This window comes from Cygnus atratus, chromosome 3 (assembly GCF_013377495.2).
Source record: "Cygnus atratus isolate AKBS03 ecotype Queensland, Australia chromosome 3, CAtr_DNAZoo_HiC_assembly, whole genome shotgun sequence".
NCBI lineage: Eukaryota > Metazoa > Chordata > Aves > Anseriformes > Anatidae > Cygnus > Cygnus atratus.
This window is the reverse complement of record NC_066364.1, coordinates 73,347,117-73,365,584: the sequence shown is the minus strand read 5'-3', so window position 1 is coordinate 73,365,584 and position 18,468 is coordinate 73,347,117. Positions and strand designations below refer to the sequence as shown.

Sequence of the window (18,468 nt, the reverse complement as noted above, 5' to 3'; positions counted from 1 at the left end):
TACAGCAAAAGTTTACTTTGGAACAGTATCAGAAACTACACTTGCAGAAACAGAAATTAGATTTTAATCTAGAAAAATAATTTGTATCACACATAACAGGTATATGCTGTTTTTAGTAGGTGTATATAATTAATTTTCAAGTGTAAATCTACACATACTTGTGTTTGCAAAAGCATCTCACACAAATCTAATGGAAGAAATTGTAAAAATGGCTCATTACATCACTGATCCCTGTGAACTCAGCAGTGAAATCAGTTGACGAATTGTTGGAAAAAACATAACACTAGGGGAACACATGCAAGGCAAGATGAAAGGAAGGAATATAATACAGAAAAATGTATTCACAGTATCCTGAACATCTGTAATACTTTCAAACTGAAATCTCAAAATATAATTGAAAAGGAGTCCACTGCCCTTTATATTAAGGAAAAAATAATTGTAAAATAGAAAAATCTGGCTTAAGAGTTGAATTTTGTTTGAACTATATATTTGTAAATATTTCAGCCCAGACCTGTTGTTCTTAAAGAAACACATTAACAAAAAACAGCAACAACAACAACAAAACACAAAACACCAAAAGACTTGCAAAACTTATCTACAATCATCTGTAATGGCTACCTGCTGTTTTCCTACACAGTTGTTACTGTCCATTTACCTGAAAGCAGCTTTAAGAATCAAAACCTTCAAATACTACTGTTGCACTGACCCTCAAGATTATAACATGCTTACGTGATTTGATGTTGGCATCTCTGTAGGTGCCATTCAGAATTGCAAGCTCCATCAGCTGCATCTTTTTAAGGCTGTCTTCTCCTTCTGCCTGTATATGAAAAGATGGAAAGAGAAGTCAGGCTTATTAATTTACTAGTGCATAAGATCTAAGGGACGTAGAATAAACTGCCTGCAAGTTTTAGCCAAGGAAAGTATCTGCTTACCCATTACTGACAAAACCATTATGTTTTGTTAACTTTTCCTTAAAATTAAGTACAAGTTGTCTGTTTCCTATCATTAACTGGTACTGATACATATCTTAGAGGGTTTTAGAAAAGTCTCATACCATAAACTGAAAAGAAAAAAAAGTAAAATAAAATAAAAAACTGGGTTAAATTTAAGTCGATGCTTGACAGAAATTATTTAGGTAAAAAATTCTCAAGCTTTAGTAAAAAATTTTACATACTATTAAACTGATGTTTAAAAAAATCTACTATTGGACCAGAGGAAGAATAGAAACCCCAAGTTTTATGTAAACTTTGTTTTACTGTAACATGTTCCACTGTACTTGAACCTAACTACTCCTGGAAAAAATAAAAATCTTTGAGCAGCTTTTCAAATATCAAGAACTGCTATATTGCAGAATTCATAATTTTGGAACATGTAGATGTTGTTTAATGAGGACATAACTACTGTTTATACAGTATACATTATCCTTAATTTTTTATTTCAATATAGATGACTTGACTGAAGTTATCAATTCCTTTGGTGTCTTGCAATTTGCATAAATATGCAGTATTCAGTAAAAAAAAAAAAGCAAAAAAAACACCACCCACCACAGAAAAAAACACTACCTTTTTCTGTTACTAATAAAAAATATTATAATTAGTATAGTTCTGAAGACCAGACATTTTCTGATCTGTTTTTCCAGAAATACTGCCATTTGTTTAGTCTACCTCCTATCAACCAGAAAACAAGATAATGACATAGGAAATCCAGGAGAGACAGTTAGGTACTTTGGTGCTGAGTTACCACCTTGCTTCTCACATTGTCTACCACTGCTGAGAAGTCTCACTCTTGGGAAAAAGGGTGCAGCTGAAATGTGAGCTGCATTTCTTAAACTGGTTTCTTGATTTTTTAATTTTTATTTTAACCGATCTCGTCTATTCACATAATGTTTTCCAGATATTTGGAACAGGATTTTTAAATGTAATGACAACCTGCATCGTAAGATACTGTGCCATCCACGGAAACCCTAACAAAGACATTTCAGAGATAGTTGTTCACCTGTCTTAAACAACAACTCCAGCAGATGGTTTGAATTCGGACTTTCAAAAGGACTAGTGATTATGAAAAATACAATTAAAAAGCCACAAAGAACAGCGATCACCACCAACAACCTAAAAAAGCCTACTAAATAACTTTGTGTCCATTACAGCACTGCAATACTGAAACGTCTCCCAAACAAGTTATGAGTTGATAGGAATATCCACATGCAGTGGTTCCAAAGTGAACAGAAACATTTTCAAACTAGTTTAAAGCAAAATATTGTTATACACACTTAACAGCCAAACCACGGATGAAGTAACTTACTAAATTGCAAAACAAAAAGAAAAAGTCTTAAAATTGCATTTAAGCAAATAAACTACTAATCAACACAGTAAGATGGGTCAAGACTACTTGGGTCAACACACTTCCAGATGCCAGAAATGAAAGTCCTAACCATAATACTGAGGATTTACCTAAACACAAAAAATTACAAACTAACAATTGACATTGTTGTTAAACATACAGAATATACTAGAAGAATTAGACATTATTTTCTTTACCTATTAAATACTGTATGACAGACCAAACTAACACTAATATTGAAAAAATAAATGCACATTCAATTAGCATTTTAACTACAAATTAACTGTGCAGTTAAATACTGTACTATCCAGATACCTCAGATCCCACAATCATTAAAATTAGACTCTCTGGAATACAAAATGTACTGATTATAGCATGCTTAATATGACAGTCTCAGAACAGACTTACAATTTACATGCAGAGGATTTATTTATTCATTTTAAAGAATTTCTTATTCCACTGCATCATCACTGGTAAATTATCTATACTGTGTTGTCAACCATGATGCAATAAAAGCAATTCCAAATCTATTTTTCTATCCAGAACTCAAAGACTTTCGTCATTCTGGATATAGCTTCATTTCTCCTAATTTATTTTGGCAATAAAAATTTTTAATACATTGATTCCCCTTTTCCCCTCCACCCATAATGGTTATTCTTTGCTACTGGCTTTTTGCTTGTGTTTATTTATTTAACAGAAAGTATGTAACAAAAAAAAAAAAAGCCCTACTCTCAATGTCACCTGCATCTCCCATATAGTTCCATCAGTGTTACTAAAATTGCATACTTCCTCCAAATAGGAGTTCGGGTGATTGATCTGAGACACTATTAATGAGTCTCAGTAAATGCTGAATCTTACATTCCACTTGCTAGGATAATTTTAGTAACTCTGTTATCCCACATTTCAGACCACGGTAAATGTTTTCCAAACGTAATTATTTATAGGACAAAACTTTAAGATAGAAAACATTTTCTCCCTTCTGGCATCCCCAAAGGAATGAGTTACAGCAATTTAAAAGCAATAAAAGACAAAGTAATCACTCTTATAATTCCTATTTTGGATCTTTATTTTTCCTATAGGTCACTATGCTTTCTATGAGAAAACATGTGGCAATTATTTAGATTTTACAAAGTATGTTTACAAAAATAATAGCGGTCCTTAGAGTACAAAAAAGACTGAGCCCTTTAATTTTGGCCATTTAATTCTCTGCAATACTGCTCAGCAGTTGATAAAATTTTTATTCTTTTGAACGGACTCCAAAGCATAGTTTAAAACATTTCTTTTTAGATGGTATCAGTGATAGTTCACAGGTTCAAGATGTGGACTGGCACTGCCAGACATTAGCGCTGCCTTTCAACTTTTGGCATTTGGTTTTTCAAAGCACCTATTGCAGGGGGAAAGCAAACCAACACACACACACACACACACACGAAAACCCCCACCGCTTAAAAACTTGTTCATCGCTGACCACAGGGCATCTTGCCGACTCCTCCCAGAAGATGGCACTGTTTGTTGCTCGATGCCACCACCTCCAGCCATGGTGCTCAGCACCCTGCCGGCACGGCTCCTCCTCCTGCAGCCCCTCGCACCCCGAGGCCACCATCTCCCCTCAGGGCACTGGCCACATAGGCGGTTAGGAGCCCTTCAGATACCTCGGCATGGCCTTCGACCTCTCGTTAGGAGCCCTTCAGATACCAGGGCATGGCCTTCGACCTCTCATGCCAAGTTCTCTACTTGATCGTCATCCACCCATAGTCAAAACCTCAAGTTTCCAAGAGATGGGATAGTGAAACGGGCCCGCCTTTCCCTGTGGCCTATCCTCTTGTCTCTGCTGGCAGATGATCAAATGAGGCCCGTCGATGCAATCCATCTTAGCTGCAGGCATTTCTGCAGGCACTCACTGTTACAGCAAAGAGAGGTTGCAGCTGGGATACAAAGGCAATCTCTAAAGGGACGGTACATTACCTGTACAATAGCTACAACAAAGCTCAGCCATTTGTACCAAAAGGAAGCTACTTTGAGCAAACATCAATAAGGTCACTTAAAGCCAGATTTGCATTACTAAGTTGAAGCTCAAGTGATTGACTCAATCCTCTCATCCTCTTAAATCTTCAGTGCTTTCCTTGTATTTCTCATGTGCAATATAACATGCTGATTAAGAAAAAAAATGCTATCTTGAAACCTAATTCTTTAAATGCAAGCACTTGCAGCTGCTCTCTGAATACGCACACTGAAGAGATGCAGTAAATTCTAACAAAGCCAACTACGTGCAGACAAGGGTGGCTGCTGCTCTGTCAACACCGGGCCAGCACTCCTCTCCTCACAGCAGCTCGGCCCTACTTGCACTAGCAGTAAAAAGACCAAATGCCTGTGAGCACCGTCATTTTGAGCACCTGGTTTCCTAATATTTATCAGAGTAGGACTAATGGTCACAAGGTTTAAAATGCTAGTAACTGTTAGTGTCACCTACTCCAAGCCTCTCTGCTGTACTTGTAATATTTACCTGGTATTAAAACCAATGGAGATTTTTTTTTATTGGCACGGTTTACAATTACCCTGTTGCTTTTTTCATTCCTACAAAAATACACAATGAAATATTAAAAACCATCTTGACTTTGCCCCCTTCTAGAAACACAAAGGGGTAGCGTCACCTCACTGAGGTGAAAAAGGGATAGCTGTACAGACAGACATCGACATCTGAAAGGAGGTTTGAGGCCCACGCTGGAGATCCCACAAGAAACTGTGGAACACTTCCCAAAACATAAGAATCCCAAACAAAATATGCAATGCCCACCATATTGATGCCCACCTAGAGCAAGAACTCTCCTACATTGGGTAACACTGGCCGTTTAGAAGAAAATTGAGGAGCACCATTATGTAATAAAACGCTGTCAGTGAGAGCTTGTTTCACATCATGAAACAGAGAGCTGGGAGAGAACACTCTATTGCCTTCTTACTTTTTTAATGACTTCATTTTAATTTCAATGTCCAAGCTTTAGTTCAACCCTATCGAACCTCTGGTATCTCAAGATCCTCACAGAAATTATTCTGTTTAACTAATACTTCTGAAATCATTATATTTTAGGCCCTTAAATCCCTCAGATTCTCATACGCATACAGCGCGTGCTTCGGAGTACCACACATTTTAACGTTTTATTCATACACAAAACATACAGACATTGATAGGGAGGCCCAGGATCATGCTGGAAGACAGACGAGCATGCAGTGCATTCTCTGCACTGTATTTCAGCAGTATATTCCAATACACTGCTGAGCAGAGATCCACGAGGGGCACGCAGCAGAGTACCCACACTGAGCCACACGAAGCTCCTTCTGTGCCTGCAGCTGAATTAATTCACCAACCAAACAATCCACTCAGTGATAGCAGAGATTCCTCATCCTGATAGAGCTGCTTGAGCCTCACGGTTCTTACCAGCTAAGTCTCAAAACGTATCCTGATTCTCATTACTAATGCTGGCAGGGAAAGCTCTGAGCCTTTCTGTACAAAGGACATGTGCACTTTCCCCTTAAAATGTGCATTTTCCTCTTAAAGTAACTATGTTAGAAAATACAAAAAATATTTTTTCCTACATTCATAATAATAGAAATATGCTTATTTAGGTGATGTTAGTGACTTTTGTGGACAGTCTGGCTTCCAAATGTCGCACATTTTGGAAGATGCTTCTGCATGCTGCAGAAGTGCATGCCTACACTTCAGCTGGATTCTCAACTGACCTGAGCTCAACCCTAGTAAAGGTGCAGCCAGCAATGGCTTTGGTTAAGGCTGCAGGCCTTAATCAGTTGTTTCAGGGCCATCCATTCAGGATCAGACAAGGAGCAGCAAGTAGGAAGTGATGGTGAAACAAAGTGATGTGTAAATCAACTGCAGATGCAAAGACAAGAAATCAGTCAATCTTCCCCAGCCAACTGCGGTGGGTGCCTGTCCCACCAGGCTGACGGAAAGAATAACCAAGCAGCCCCAGCAAGGCAAGAGCACCAAAGAGCAGCATTCACCTTTCAAGTACCTCAGCAACTTCTCGCACAGACTATACCTTCCCTGCCTGCCCCATACCACCTCTGGTTAAGCAGAAATATTCAGGGGTGGTTTGGCACCTTTCCTGCTGCCCTCAGAGAGGGAGCAGCTATATCTTCCAGCTGATACCTCTTGTCCAAGTCCCCGTGCTTCTCTCCACATCACTTCAGGTTAAGAGTTTTGTCAAAAGCACAGTGTATTTTTACGTACACAGTTAAGGTGTTAAATAATCTAATGCACACTCTAAACAGAATGGCAGAGAACTCGGCAGCTTTAAAAAGACACTATACTAATGAACAAGAACAGATATGTAAAACCCTTCCTCAAATAGAAAAGTCACTTACAGTTGGAACATACAGTAAACATCTTTTCTCCCACCGTACCTCTGGAAAGACACATACATTAAATATGAAGACTTGTATTAACCTGTGTATCTGTATCAGACAAACGACCTGCAACTCATTAATTTAATATGAATTTTGGTAAAAACACAGTAGCACCTCTGAAGTATTTTCTGTCACTGATCGTTCCTCTCTCACGGCGCAGGCGCTGGTGCCCCGCAGGGGTCTGTCACCCTGCCTTCCCACATCCCCAGCTGCTGGAGCAGGGTAGCAGCTGCGGCTTCCTCGCCAGCGCTCCGACACTCACTTTGACTCAACACGCTGTGGAATGCTTTTATCTAGCTGACAAAGAAAAATGTTCCACTGCAATTCACTTGTAGATCAGTAAGTATTCCAAACATACCATGCGCCAGTCAAACAGCCTTTACACATGAATGTCTCCATTCAGGGACAAAAACCTTCCATTCATAATTGATAAACAAAAACTCACAAACAATATACTACAAATTCCTAGACATACACGTATTAGAACAAAAAACAGATATCAGGCATCAACATATTATAAAATACGTTATAAAAGACCACAGGGAAATGCATCGGAAACCCTGATCATCAACTGCTCAAACCCTGATCAAACTGCTCATCGATTACCTCTGTAAAACACCAGATTTCCCTTTTACAAAAGGCTAACTTTTACTTCTGGCAAGTTACTCTGTTACTCAGAGTTAAGGAATAAACATCCTGTAATCCCTTCCCCTCTAGAAACTTGACAAAGGCTTCTAAGTTTCCCATGGCTAGAACATAAATATGGATAGTTAGAAGCTGTTGGTAAACATTTTCCATTTAGACTCTCTCACCCTTGTTTGTATACTTCTGATGGTGACGGAGCAGAAGGCCTACAACATCGCTTCGTCGGTACTAAGGAGAATTTGCCAGAGCATTTATTCTGGCATCATGCAGCAGCTACTCTTTTATCAGAGGAGGCTCCTCCACATACTTTGAGACAAAGTAAAATAAATCACTACTCTAAGACCACCCATATTTCTTAGAACCCCGTATGCCATTAATGATGCTGTGGCATTGAATAGGTGGCACGCTGTAGCTCAGTTATTTCTCTATTTCCTTTTCAACACTGATACACACTGCTGTGTCTATAAGGACAGGCAAAGATAAATTAACATCATTATTTCTTCTGGGCAACACAGCCTGCTTATCTTCTTCAAAGCAAGCTCTCAGTTCAAATGATATGCAAAGAAGACTGTGCTGTTTCACTTGACAAATTCATTGGTCATAATGTTAAAGATACACTAGGGGGAAAAGGCAGCATATCTTTTTACACTTCCCATCACCTTATCTGACATATCCATGTTTAATCATGATACTTGGCTTACCAGTTATATTTTTGAGAGTCCTTATGCCCCCCTCCCCCACTTTCCATTTCTGCAACAAGAAAATACAGATAAGGTACTGAAAAATCAGCATGAAGCACATTTTATAAGCCAGACTGAAATACAGTATCAATGGAACCTAGGGGCTTTTTTCACCAAATATCTCCCAGGTACTAGTTGTTAATGTATTGAAAAAATTTACCTGAAGCATTCTGCTTGACCTTAACAGATTTTTACATCTGTCAACATTTCTTGAAGACAGACATAACAGGATTATATTTATATCACAGAGTCTGGGGGTTTCAAGGAAATAACATCCCTTGGATTAATTATACTGAATGCCCAACAGTAATTTAAGTCCAAAATTTGCTTTTTGTTTAGCTCTTTTTTATGGATTATTTGTCTTTTCCTCACACCCCAGCCTTTTAAGTGTTAATAAAGTCAGTGACAAGAACCTACATACACCACACAGAACAGCAATTCACAAAGCTCCAGAACAGAAACACCTTTCATGATATATATACACCAACCCACCCAAAATCCTAAAAGAAAATAACATTTATACAGTACTCTCTACAATGTTTCCAAAAAGACAGAATTGTACTGAAATACATTAAGATTTATTTATTAATATATGTATTAAGATTCAAATGAAAGAGCAATCAATAATGTGAACTACAGCACTAGATCTATTTTTAGCAATGTGAAAGCCCAGTTAACAAACTTTCAGAGTTAAACGCTGTTTTTGGTATTTCTAATTTCGGACACCCAAAAGGTCCTCCTCGATGGTTAGTTTAATTCTGAAAAGAAGGAGCTAAACTACATGTACACTGAATGAAATGCTACCAGGTAAGCCTCTGGTATAAATTTTCCACACAGGACTCCACCAGCAATATCTTAAGTACCTCAAACATCGTAGGAATCAGAACAGAGCAGGAATCAAACATGACCTATATCATGCAGGTCTTTATTCCAGCTATAGCTTTTGAAACAGACTGAACCATGCCAAAACACTTGGGAGACTGTGTTGATGCATTCCACTGACACTGAGACAAATGTTTCAACCCACCCTATATATTAAGTATATGATAAAAATAATTTCACCAACTTATGTTTCACAACTACCTAAAATGAAGGTGGCTATTCTGATAGGTATAGAAGAGAGGCAGTTGCTAGAAAAATAAAACTGGAATAATTAAAATATGTTTATGTAAGCCTAGCCTGATCTGTCACATTTATTTTTCCTTTGTTATCCCAGGAGTTTTCTATTCGAGGTTTGAGTTTGTAAACTGAACAGCTCTAAGTTTCCCATCAGTACAGCAAAGACATTGAATTCAGATATCATCTCCTCCACCCTCAAAAAGAGCCCATTATTTCAAAACTAGTATTTTGTTGCAAACTGTAGACTCAAATGCCAGCTAATTCTTTCCAGCTATGCTAATGTTTTAGTACATAAACAAAGCCTTTCATTCTCAAAACGGTACTGAAATATGACCCCATGTTTTCATATGTTAAACATGTCCATTATGTTTTTAATCTGTTCCCACACAGAAATAAAAAAAGAAAGCAAGAAAAATGACATTTCATTTCAGATCAGATTTACTAATCTAGGAAGAAAGTGACAAGTTCTCTCCCTTTACAGCAACAAAAGAAAAGTAACTGCTGGTGACAACAGTGAAAAGATTGCTGCTGTGAGTTAGGGTACATCTTTCAAGTGTACCTTCTCTTACATGTTTCAATAAGCACAGTATTCAGGGTTGCATGCTGTCACGTGGAAATTCAAGCTGTGGTAGTAACTTTTAAGACATTTTTATCTTCAGCTTGAGATGTCCTGAAAAGGTAATACTGACCAATTAAAATAAACTCATCTGTTAGGATACAGAGTAATAGCATGAATGTTTAGGCTTATCCAGTTATAAGACACAGGGAGTAGCAGCCATCCCCAGTAGCTTCTTGGACTACCACACTGCTATAGTCACATTTTCAACAAGAATCATCACAACTAAGTGTGATGAGGAAACCAACTTAAATTGCTTCTTCATTTCACCTACCCTCCCTTTTGTAACAGGTCTACATTTTTTGGTTTCCAAAGGAACAGGATATGCAATGGCACGGTTCTGTTGACACTTGTTTTCTCTCTCTCGGGTGGAGTAGTCTAATGACAAATGACTACAATGTAGAACTCTGTATAAAACTACCATTTATATATACATATATATATATAAGATGCACAAAAATACAACTGACTTAAGTCTTAAATTTCTAGATCCCCTGAGGAAACAAAGTTGAAGGGACCTATGCACTCAGGATATATTCTTAAAGTAATTCTCAACAGCTGCTAAAATGTGAATGAGTACTAAAAGTTCACAATTACTTCCAGCTGCTTACCAGTGTACGTGCAACCACAAATCTGTTGACTCTAAGGCACGCATGTCTTACATACATTTTTACTGCTATTCTAGTATAGACGTTACTCTAAAAACTGAAGTTAATACTTCCATAAGCACCACAGACGCCTGTCCTACTTTCCTCGCGCTCCGAGAGCTGACAAGGCCCATGACCAGGCAACAGGAGTGTTCCAGCTGGCTGGGCTCCCCTCGCTTACAGCTGGCTAAAACCTGCTTTCACACAGCTTAAAAATATAGAGAAGTGAAAAAAAGAATGGTGTGCGCTCTTTTGGGGACAAATATGTCAATCACATGACCTTCCGTTTGAAGGCTCAAGCTGCTCGAGGCAGTGTGTTGCTAGGGAGGCGGCTTTCTTTGCTATTTATTGAGCTTTCTTTCCAGCTTTGAGACTAGCCAATGACGATTTTCCAGAGACAGCGGCGTGAGTTCAGTGCTGCCTGGCCGAGGCCGTCAACAAAGGGCCTTTGAGGAGCGCTTCCTCCCGTGTCACGTGATGTGACATGACATGACATGACCGCACGCCCATGCGACGGAGGGACCTCCTTCCCATTCCCCCACGGCACAGCAACCCACGGCGATCCCGTCAGCGCTGACTGACCGCCCCTTCATGCCCAGGTCCTCTGGCACTGCGGCACCTCAGCGCACCAGCCAACAAAGCATCCATCAGCGAGCAGCCCCCAAGGGCAGCGGGGAATCCAGGTAACCCGCAGCGCCTGCTCACGCTGCCACGTGGCCAGAGCCAAGGCAAGGCCTGCAAGTTTCTGTCAGTTTGTACCGTTGTTTTAATGTTATTGCTACCTATGTTTAGCATTTTAAAAGCCTTGTAAGGTAAAGTCCCATATAGTTGGCCAAGAGACTTCTGAAGCATTCATCTTACAGAAAAATACGTACGGATTTTAGTTCTTCATTAATTCCATTAATCTTGAGCATCAGCACTTAATAGCTTCACTTACAAAAGATTAGTGTATTCTTAGTAAATCATGAAAAATCATGTCATATATTTCAGTTTCCTGTAACTATTCCACAGAAGTGATAATCATTTTACTTCTTCTATTAAGAAAAGCACATTTCCAGTGTACTTCGTTTAGATTAATTAAAACATACGCAAGTCTTGTTTTAATTATTATTTAATTACTCTTGAAGCTGGAGTAGGATGCATTGATTGTGTTAATGAAAGTAAAACCAGCTTCTTGCTTCAAGACATTCACCTTTTGGCTGTGGGTGTTTATTACTTTAAAGGCCAGTATTTAGTGTCCAGACTTGGACAGATAAGAACCACCTATTTTTCATAATGTAATAGCTCAAATGCTCAACTTCACAGACAAAACTTTATTCTAAAACTTTATTCTAAAATTTATAAATCCTTTAAATTAAAATTTGAAGACATTAACAATTATTTTCTTTATAAAGTATTACTAGAACTTTAAAAAAAAATACATTTTGAAAAAAGCCTAATCAATTACAGGAAAAATACCTTTCCATTATTTTCCAATTTACATACACACACAAAAAGTATCTCGGCAATTTATGTATAGAATAGTTAGAAAAGCTTTCCTAAAACTATTTTTCTTATTAAACAGCAGTTTCCGTAAAAAGTGCTCTCTGGAGACTGAGGTAACAGCCCTCCTCTCCCCAACTTTCAAATGCCTTGCACAAATAGCAGGATCTACCACTTCTGTACACGGGACATGTCAGAACAGTATCTGCTGCAAGCAGAGAGACACACATTTCACATACAGAAAAGAGACTACAGTATAACAAATAGAGTCTTCTATCCAGAAGAGGCTTGGGATCATGAGCTGAGTATCAATGACTCACCAAAACACATGACTGCTTAACCTATTGGAAAGTCCCCAGACATATTACTGAGCAAAACATTTTCATCTCTTTTTCCAAATATGCTATGTTACCAGAATACAGCAGAGCAGGTGCAGAGATGGGTGGGGACCTCAGTCTGCTTACCTCTCAGAAAACATCAGACAAAGCTCACCCTGCCACTAGCAAACCTGTGGGGCAATCAGGAATATCAGACCAGCACTGGCCTCAAGAAACCATCCAAACATTTCTTACATGGCAAGAAGCTCCCACAGTACATCTTACGATCCTGGGAAGGTTCTCAAGACTGAGATGACTAAACAATAGGCTTACGGAGATTCCCCAGAGACTAGCTGAAGGGTGAGAAATGGGATGCTTGTGGAGAAAATGGGAAAGAATACAGATGTGATTGTTCTAGTCTTATTAAAACACAGGAAAAAAAAAGCGGAAAATACTAATGTAATAAAGTAGACAAGAGTATCTGAAGTACCAGAATCATCACAGGCATGTAAAAAAAAAATACAAAAAGCAAGCAAGAAAAAACACGTAAGAGTACAGCCTGAAATAAATGAACAGGACGAAACCAAAACAAAGTTAAGCACCAGCCACTAGCTGATTTGGTTGGCCACAGGAACCTTGCCGGACTGGATGCTGACACCTGAGGAGGCAACCGCATTTCGCCTCTGCACTCCCAGCTGCTGCAGCACCCTGCTGGCTCCCTGGGCTGCTCAGCTCACCGAGCCAGCAGCAAGTGGTCCCCTGCCCCACCTCCTGCCCACAAAAGGGTAACTCTGGACCCGGTGCTTGGGAGAGCAGGATCAGCTTTGGCATTGAGAGTAGGATCAGCCTTGGCAATGAGAGCAGGGAAAAATGGAAGAACAGGTACAACTACTTTATCCTTCTCTGACTTGCTTAAATACAACTTCACTGCATTTTTATCCAGTGAGTAGATGCTACCTGTGTATCCTTCCTTTTGAGGCTGCCTTTGTCCCTTAGCCAAGCACTTTGCAGGCTATGATAGTTTCTCAGTATCATCCTCTATAAAGTTATTTCAGAGGAGCCTGTGCACCAAGGTCTTCTCCAGAGAATGCCCCCTTCCCCATGGCCTTATCTCCTCTATGGGCTGAAGTTAATTGCTGTAAATAACACTTCTCTTCTTCCCAAAGTTGAATTTGAAGAAAGGTTTTCTGTAATGTAGGCACTAAATATCAAGAAGCACGACATATATAAAAATAAGAGTCCAGGAAGTCTCACCTTCCAAAAATGTAAAATATTGAAATACATTAAAATAAGGAATCAACTAACTAGTATCTGTTTTCTCAAACACAATTTAATGAACCTACGTGATAAAACAATTAAGTTCTTTAAGTCCAATTTTCTGTCTCTGAATGAGAGAAGTATATATCAGGCCTATCTTAAACAATTAATTTCCCTATCCTTCCCCGCTACTCTACACACTAATTTAAAAACCTGCCTCCTCAGCAGAAACACAGACACAACATTTAAGTAACCATTTAGCAGAACTCACACTAAAACTTTGATCAAATTTGAGTGCAAGTTAAAGTTTATACTGGAACAGAAATAATTGACTCTTTACTACATCAACATTTCATTTAACAATTTTCCTTTTCTGATTTTAAAACAGTTGAGTACCTGAACTGTGGCTGAAACACTCTGCAGTCCCCAAGCCACCCTGGATCAATGCTGTCACCCCATGCTCAGGGAATTGTTTGTGATAAATTACCCTACGATATTTTTAAGGGGGAGCTCCCCTGTAGCTTTCCAACTAACCTTAAATGCCAAATGCATATTGTATCAACTTTGTGGAGAACAGGCAAAATTCTAATATTAAAATATGAAATCCAACCTAATAACGCCAAGCTGTTCAAATGGTAACTTTTCTTCCCACACATTCAGTTCCAGTGCCTGCACATCACCTCCTCCAAACTGAGTTTTCAGTTTCTTCTCAGACAGATTCTTAGCTCTTTGTCACATAAGTCAAAACTCTCCCATTTTCCCATTTCTAGATTTCATCCTTGATTTTCACTTCTTTCTCCAAAAATCTGTTTTAATATTGTTCAGAGACTCCAGTTCTCTGAACACTTACTGTTCTAATGCAATCATTACGAGAATGCAACTCTTTCATATCCAAAATTGTACAATGAAACTGTCTTTCAGAGACTGCAGAATTATCATTTCACATTCCAGCAGACAAGGTGCACACCCAGAAGTAAAAGCAGCTTAAAATGCATTCTCTACAACAGGATAAATCACCTGAGCCCTTCTTAATCTCCTGAACTGTGGAATTTCATGAATATTGCAAAATAATACCCAAATTCACATATTCTCTAACTTTATGGATTATATACTTATACACAGTACCTTGCATTAAAAACCTCCTTCCATGTGTGTAAAAGTGATTTACAGAAATAGAAAATTATATGAAAAATGGAAAAAGAGCAATTAAAGCTTTCAGTTACAAGATGCAAACAAAAATCAGGTATCAACCTAAAAAAGAGATGCATGTTTTTGGACACTAAGAGTAAATGAAGAATATTCATTTTCTCATCACTGACGGGAAGAGAGGAAAGTACTATTCCTTAAGTCAAAGGAAACACAGATAGCAAAGGTCCAAAAGAACTAAAAAGCTAGGACAATTCTGAAATGATTCCAATAAAAATGAATGGATTTTTGTTTCTGAAATGCATAAAATTAAGCTGCACAATTGAATTCAGTAAGCTGAGACCTTAAAAAGCTGAGACTGGAACGGGTATCGATCAGATGGAAAACTTATGGAGAATTACTTCATTGGAAATGGGTTCAGACAAGTCTACCTAAAATACAACATGTGATGCTAGAACACAAAAAATTAAAATACTATCTTAAGACTTCTTCCTAGACTATAAACTTCTGGGTGATTTGGCTAAGGCTTTATATTGCTGTCAAAGGAGTCAAATGGTTTAAAAGATGCAAAAAAAACCCCTCTCAGCTGGCACCTCTGACGTACTTTCAGCCAAGACAACTCATGGTGTTCACAACCCTACTCTTTCCTCTCTTTTGCCCTCCTGTATCCAATGCTTTATTTTATCCATGCCTGAGCCATGTCAACTGGCTAATCTGGAAAGACTTTTTTTTGGGAGGTGAGGTGACTTGGGGGTTATGAATGGTTTTCTGTCAGATTACCATACTGAAAGAGCTCCCTGCAGGCTCAACCGTGCGTCAGCATCAGGGAGGAGAAACTGGGGGAGCTGAGACTTCCCCCGAGTAGACCTGTCCATTGACTCAGCTCCGTGCAGAATTAGCCTTTGTCTTGGACTGAGGACCCTACAAAAGTCAATTAATTTATTGATATTGTTTTCATCTTTCTGTATTATATTCTTCTGTAGAACTACCTTGAGTGAGACGTGTTGATTTCCATCAGCCAAGAATTGCATGTATTATGATGCATTTTGTTTCCGGGCTTCTGCACACGTTAAATTTTGCACAACACCATGTAAATGCTACTCTGCTATGGAGTTTGGATACCAGCAGCACGCACACATAACTTCAACTCCCGAAAGTTTACAAGATAGTGACTAAGTGAAAAGAACTGCACAAAGAAACAAGCTGCAGGAATCTAAAGATCTGAGGTCAATATGGCAATGCCAAAATTAAATGAAAAATCGATAAAATACTTTAAAAATTGTATCAGAAAGGGGGGGGGGGGGGGGGCATGCCCTGAGAAGAAACAGCTGCTACCCTACCAAATGCAGCAGAATGTAGCAGAATGCCCATTTCTTTGATTCCCTGGATTCCTGCACCAGTAGGAGCCAAGAACCCCAGAAATGTAAGAAACTAAACACAGGGAATGAGTGCTTTTCACAGCTTTCCACTTTTTCCCACCTTTGGTATCTATTTCCTGGATAGCCCTGCCTGCTCTGGTGCACAAAATATTGTGGGTTACTTCTCAGCAAATAAAATCAGGTCACACAAACGCCTGCGAAGTGTTATTTTGTTATATCCATCCACAAAATAAGTAACTGAAGTCTGCAGTTGGGTTCAGCAGTGAAGCAGAAAGAGGATTTTACTTCTATATGTTGAACAGGCTGATCACATCTCATGAAAACAGCCCACAGTTGGAATCACAAATTCAGACCTCCACATGTCCAACTCAGTTTTGCCTAAGACAACATAATAGATAATTTGAGTCCTATACAGTTGTGTTGTTTTTTTTAATACTGTTCTTTTAGATGATAAAACCAAAGGGTTTCTCTCCGCGCTGCGAAAAATTTGTCTTCTGTTAGGTAACCCGACCATTGCATATCCTTCTCCAGTATGAATGAAGGCATTTCTGAGGTAAGTGATCGGTAATTTTCATGTTATCAAAGCCCCTCATTAAAAAAAAAAAAAAAAAAAAAAAAGAAGATTTTAAGCAACATTTCTACTTTTTCCTCATTTTCTACTCAGGAAAGATTATATGAGCTCTTAGCAAAACTAAGGTAGCACTATGAAGCCCAGATTTCAGTTATAAATAATCACCAGATGTCCCTGTACCAACATATAAATTGGGAAGAAGGAAAGAAAAAAAAAGGCAAGCCCGTTTAAGCTGCTGCTGTGATCCCACTGTCACTTAGGTCCACCTTAGCTGTGCAAGTCTACCAGAGGGGATGAGAGGAAGAAGGCACAAGACTCAAACTGAGGTACAGCCCAAGAAAGCCCACCAAACCTATGTAACCAAAATTCAAAAACACAAGAAAAATCAGAGTATGAAATTTACAAACTCTAGTACAGAGAAACACCAATGAGCCCTGTGATTTTTTCTGATTGGTTTCTTTAACAGCACCAGTTTGCAGAACTGCTGTATAGTATTTGTACTATGTACCTAAGTGATGCTTTGAGTTCAACCCAGCATCCTGTGAACTGTTCTCTGTAGCACCACATTTCCTTCACTAACTTCAAAAATACACTGATGTCCTCTCATCGTTTAGTATCTCTCTCATGATACAGAGACTGTAACTACTCATACTTTTAGTTTCAAAAGCCACTTCACAAACACTTTGGCAGCATCATTAGATTTTGCTGCTCCTCATCTAAGAAAGAATGGCGAAATGCAGTCTGATGAAACCGATCTACTGGAAGTTTAAAGGACGTACAGTTTAGAAGACAACATTAATATAAGCGATACTTTTAAAAGTGACTTTAAACGAACAGCTAAAATTCTGAGTATCAGTAATAGTAAATGCTACTCTTGTCTTCATCTAATTTCTTTGGAGATAGTTCTGAAGTTTCACAGAAACAGTTCCCTGAGGCTACCAAGCAGAATTTCAGAGGCATCATTAGTAAAAGTTTAGGAATTTGTTAGAACTTAGCAGCTGTTCAGCTACTGAATCATCAGCACAAATTTACTATTTTCCTTTGCTAATTTACAGGATTTCTACTAGTGATGTAAGATCCTATCAAGGAGTTCTAAGCATATTTTTACTGCTTTAAACAAAAGCCTAAATTACTGCCATTACAGCACTACTGCTGTCTTTTTAATTAGTTCATCCACAATATCTTAACACTGATGAGTTAAGATTTGAGATACATACTAAAAAGGATCATAAGGAAACAAATAATTAAGCCTAATTCTATATGCCCAATGTAAAAGCTATTTTTGAGAAAAACGTTGCATGCTATCCCAAAGATGTCATATCCTAGAATATTGTCCTGGCTTCAGGTAGGACAGAGTTAATTTTCCTCCTAGTAGCTGGCAGGGTGCTATGTTTTGGATTAGACTGAGAAGAGCGCTGATAACATGCTGATGTTTTAATTGTTGTAGAGCAGTGCTTACACCAAGCCAAGGACTTTTCAGCTTCTCGCTCTGTCCTGCTAGCGAGCAGGCTGGGGGTGCAGCAGGAGCTGGGAGGGGACAGACCCAGGACAGCTGACCCAAACTGGCCAAAGGGGTATTCCATACCATCTGGCGTCATGCTGAACAATATATAGGGGTGGCTAGCCGGGGTGGAGGGGGGGGCCGGCTGCTCGGGGATAGGCTGGGCATCGGTCAACGGGTGGTGAGCAATTGCATTGTGCATCACTTATTTCGTACACATTATTACTATTAATACTATTATTATTATTATTGTTATTCTTTTCCCTGTCTTAATAAACTGTCTTTATCT

General features: G+C 38.8%; 1 protein-coding gene across 9 annotated transcripts in view; it reads right to left on the bottom strand.

Annotated features, from left to right (window-relative positions):
• The window catches only part of QKI (QKI, KH domain containing RNA binding), a 162,609-nt gene that overhangs the window by 22,932 nt on the left and 121,209 nt on the right, over positions 1 to 18,468 (bottom strand). For all 9 annotated transcript variants that reach the window (XM_035538875.2, XM_035538885.2, XM_035538882.2 and 6 more), the window contains exon 5: positions 730 to 817. In XM_035538875.2, coding sequence (XP_035394768.1) covers positions 730 to 817 — 88 coding nt within the window. The remainder of the gene's footprint in view (positions 1 to 729; positions 818 to 18,468) is intronic.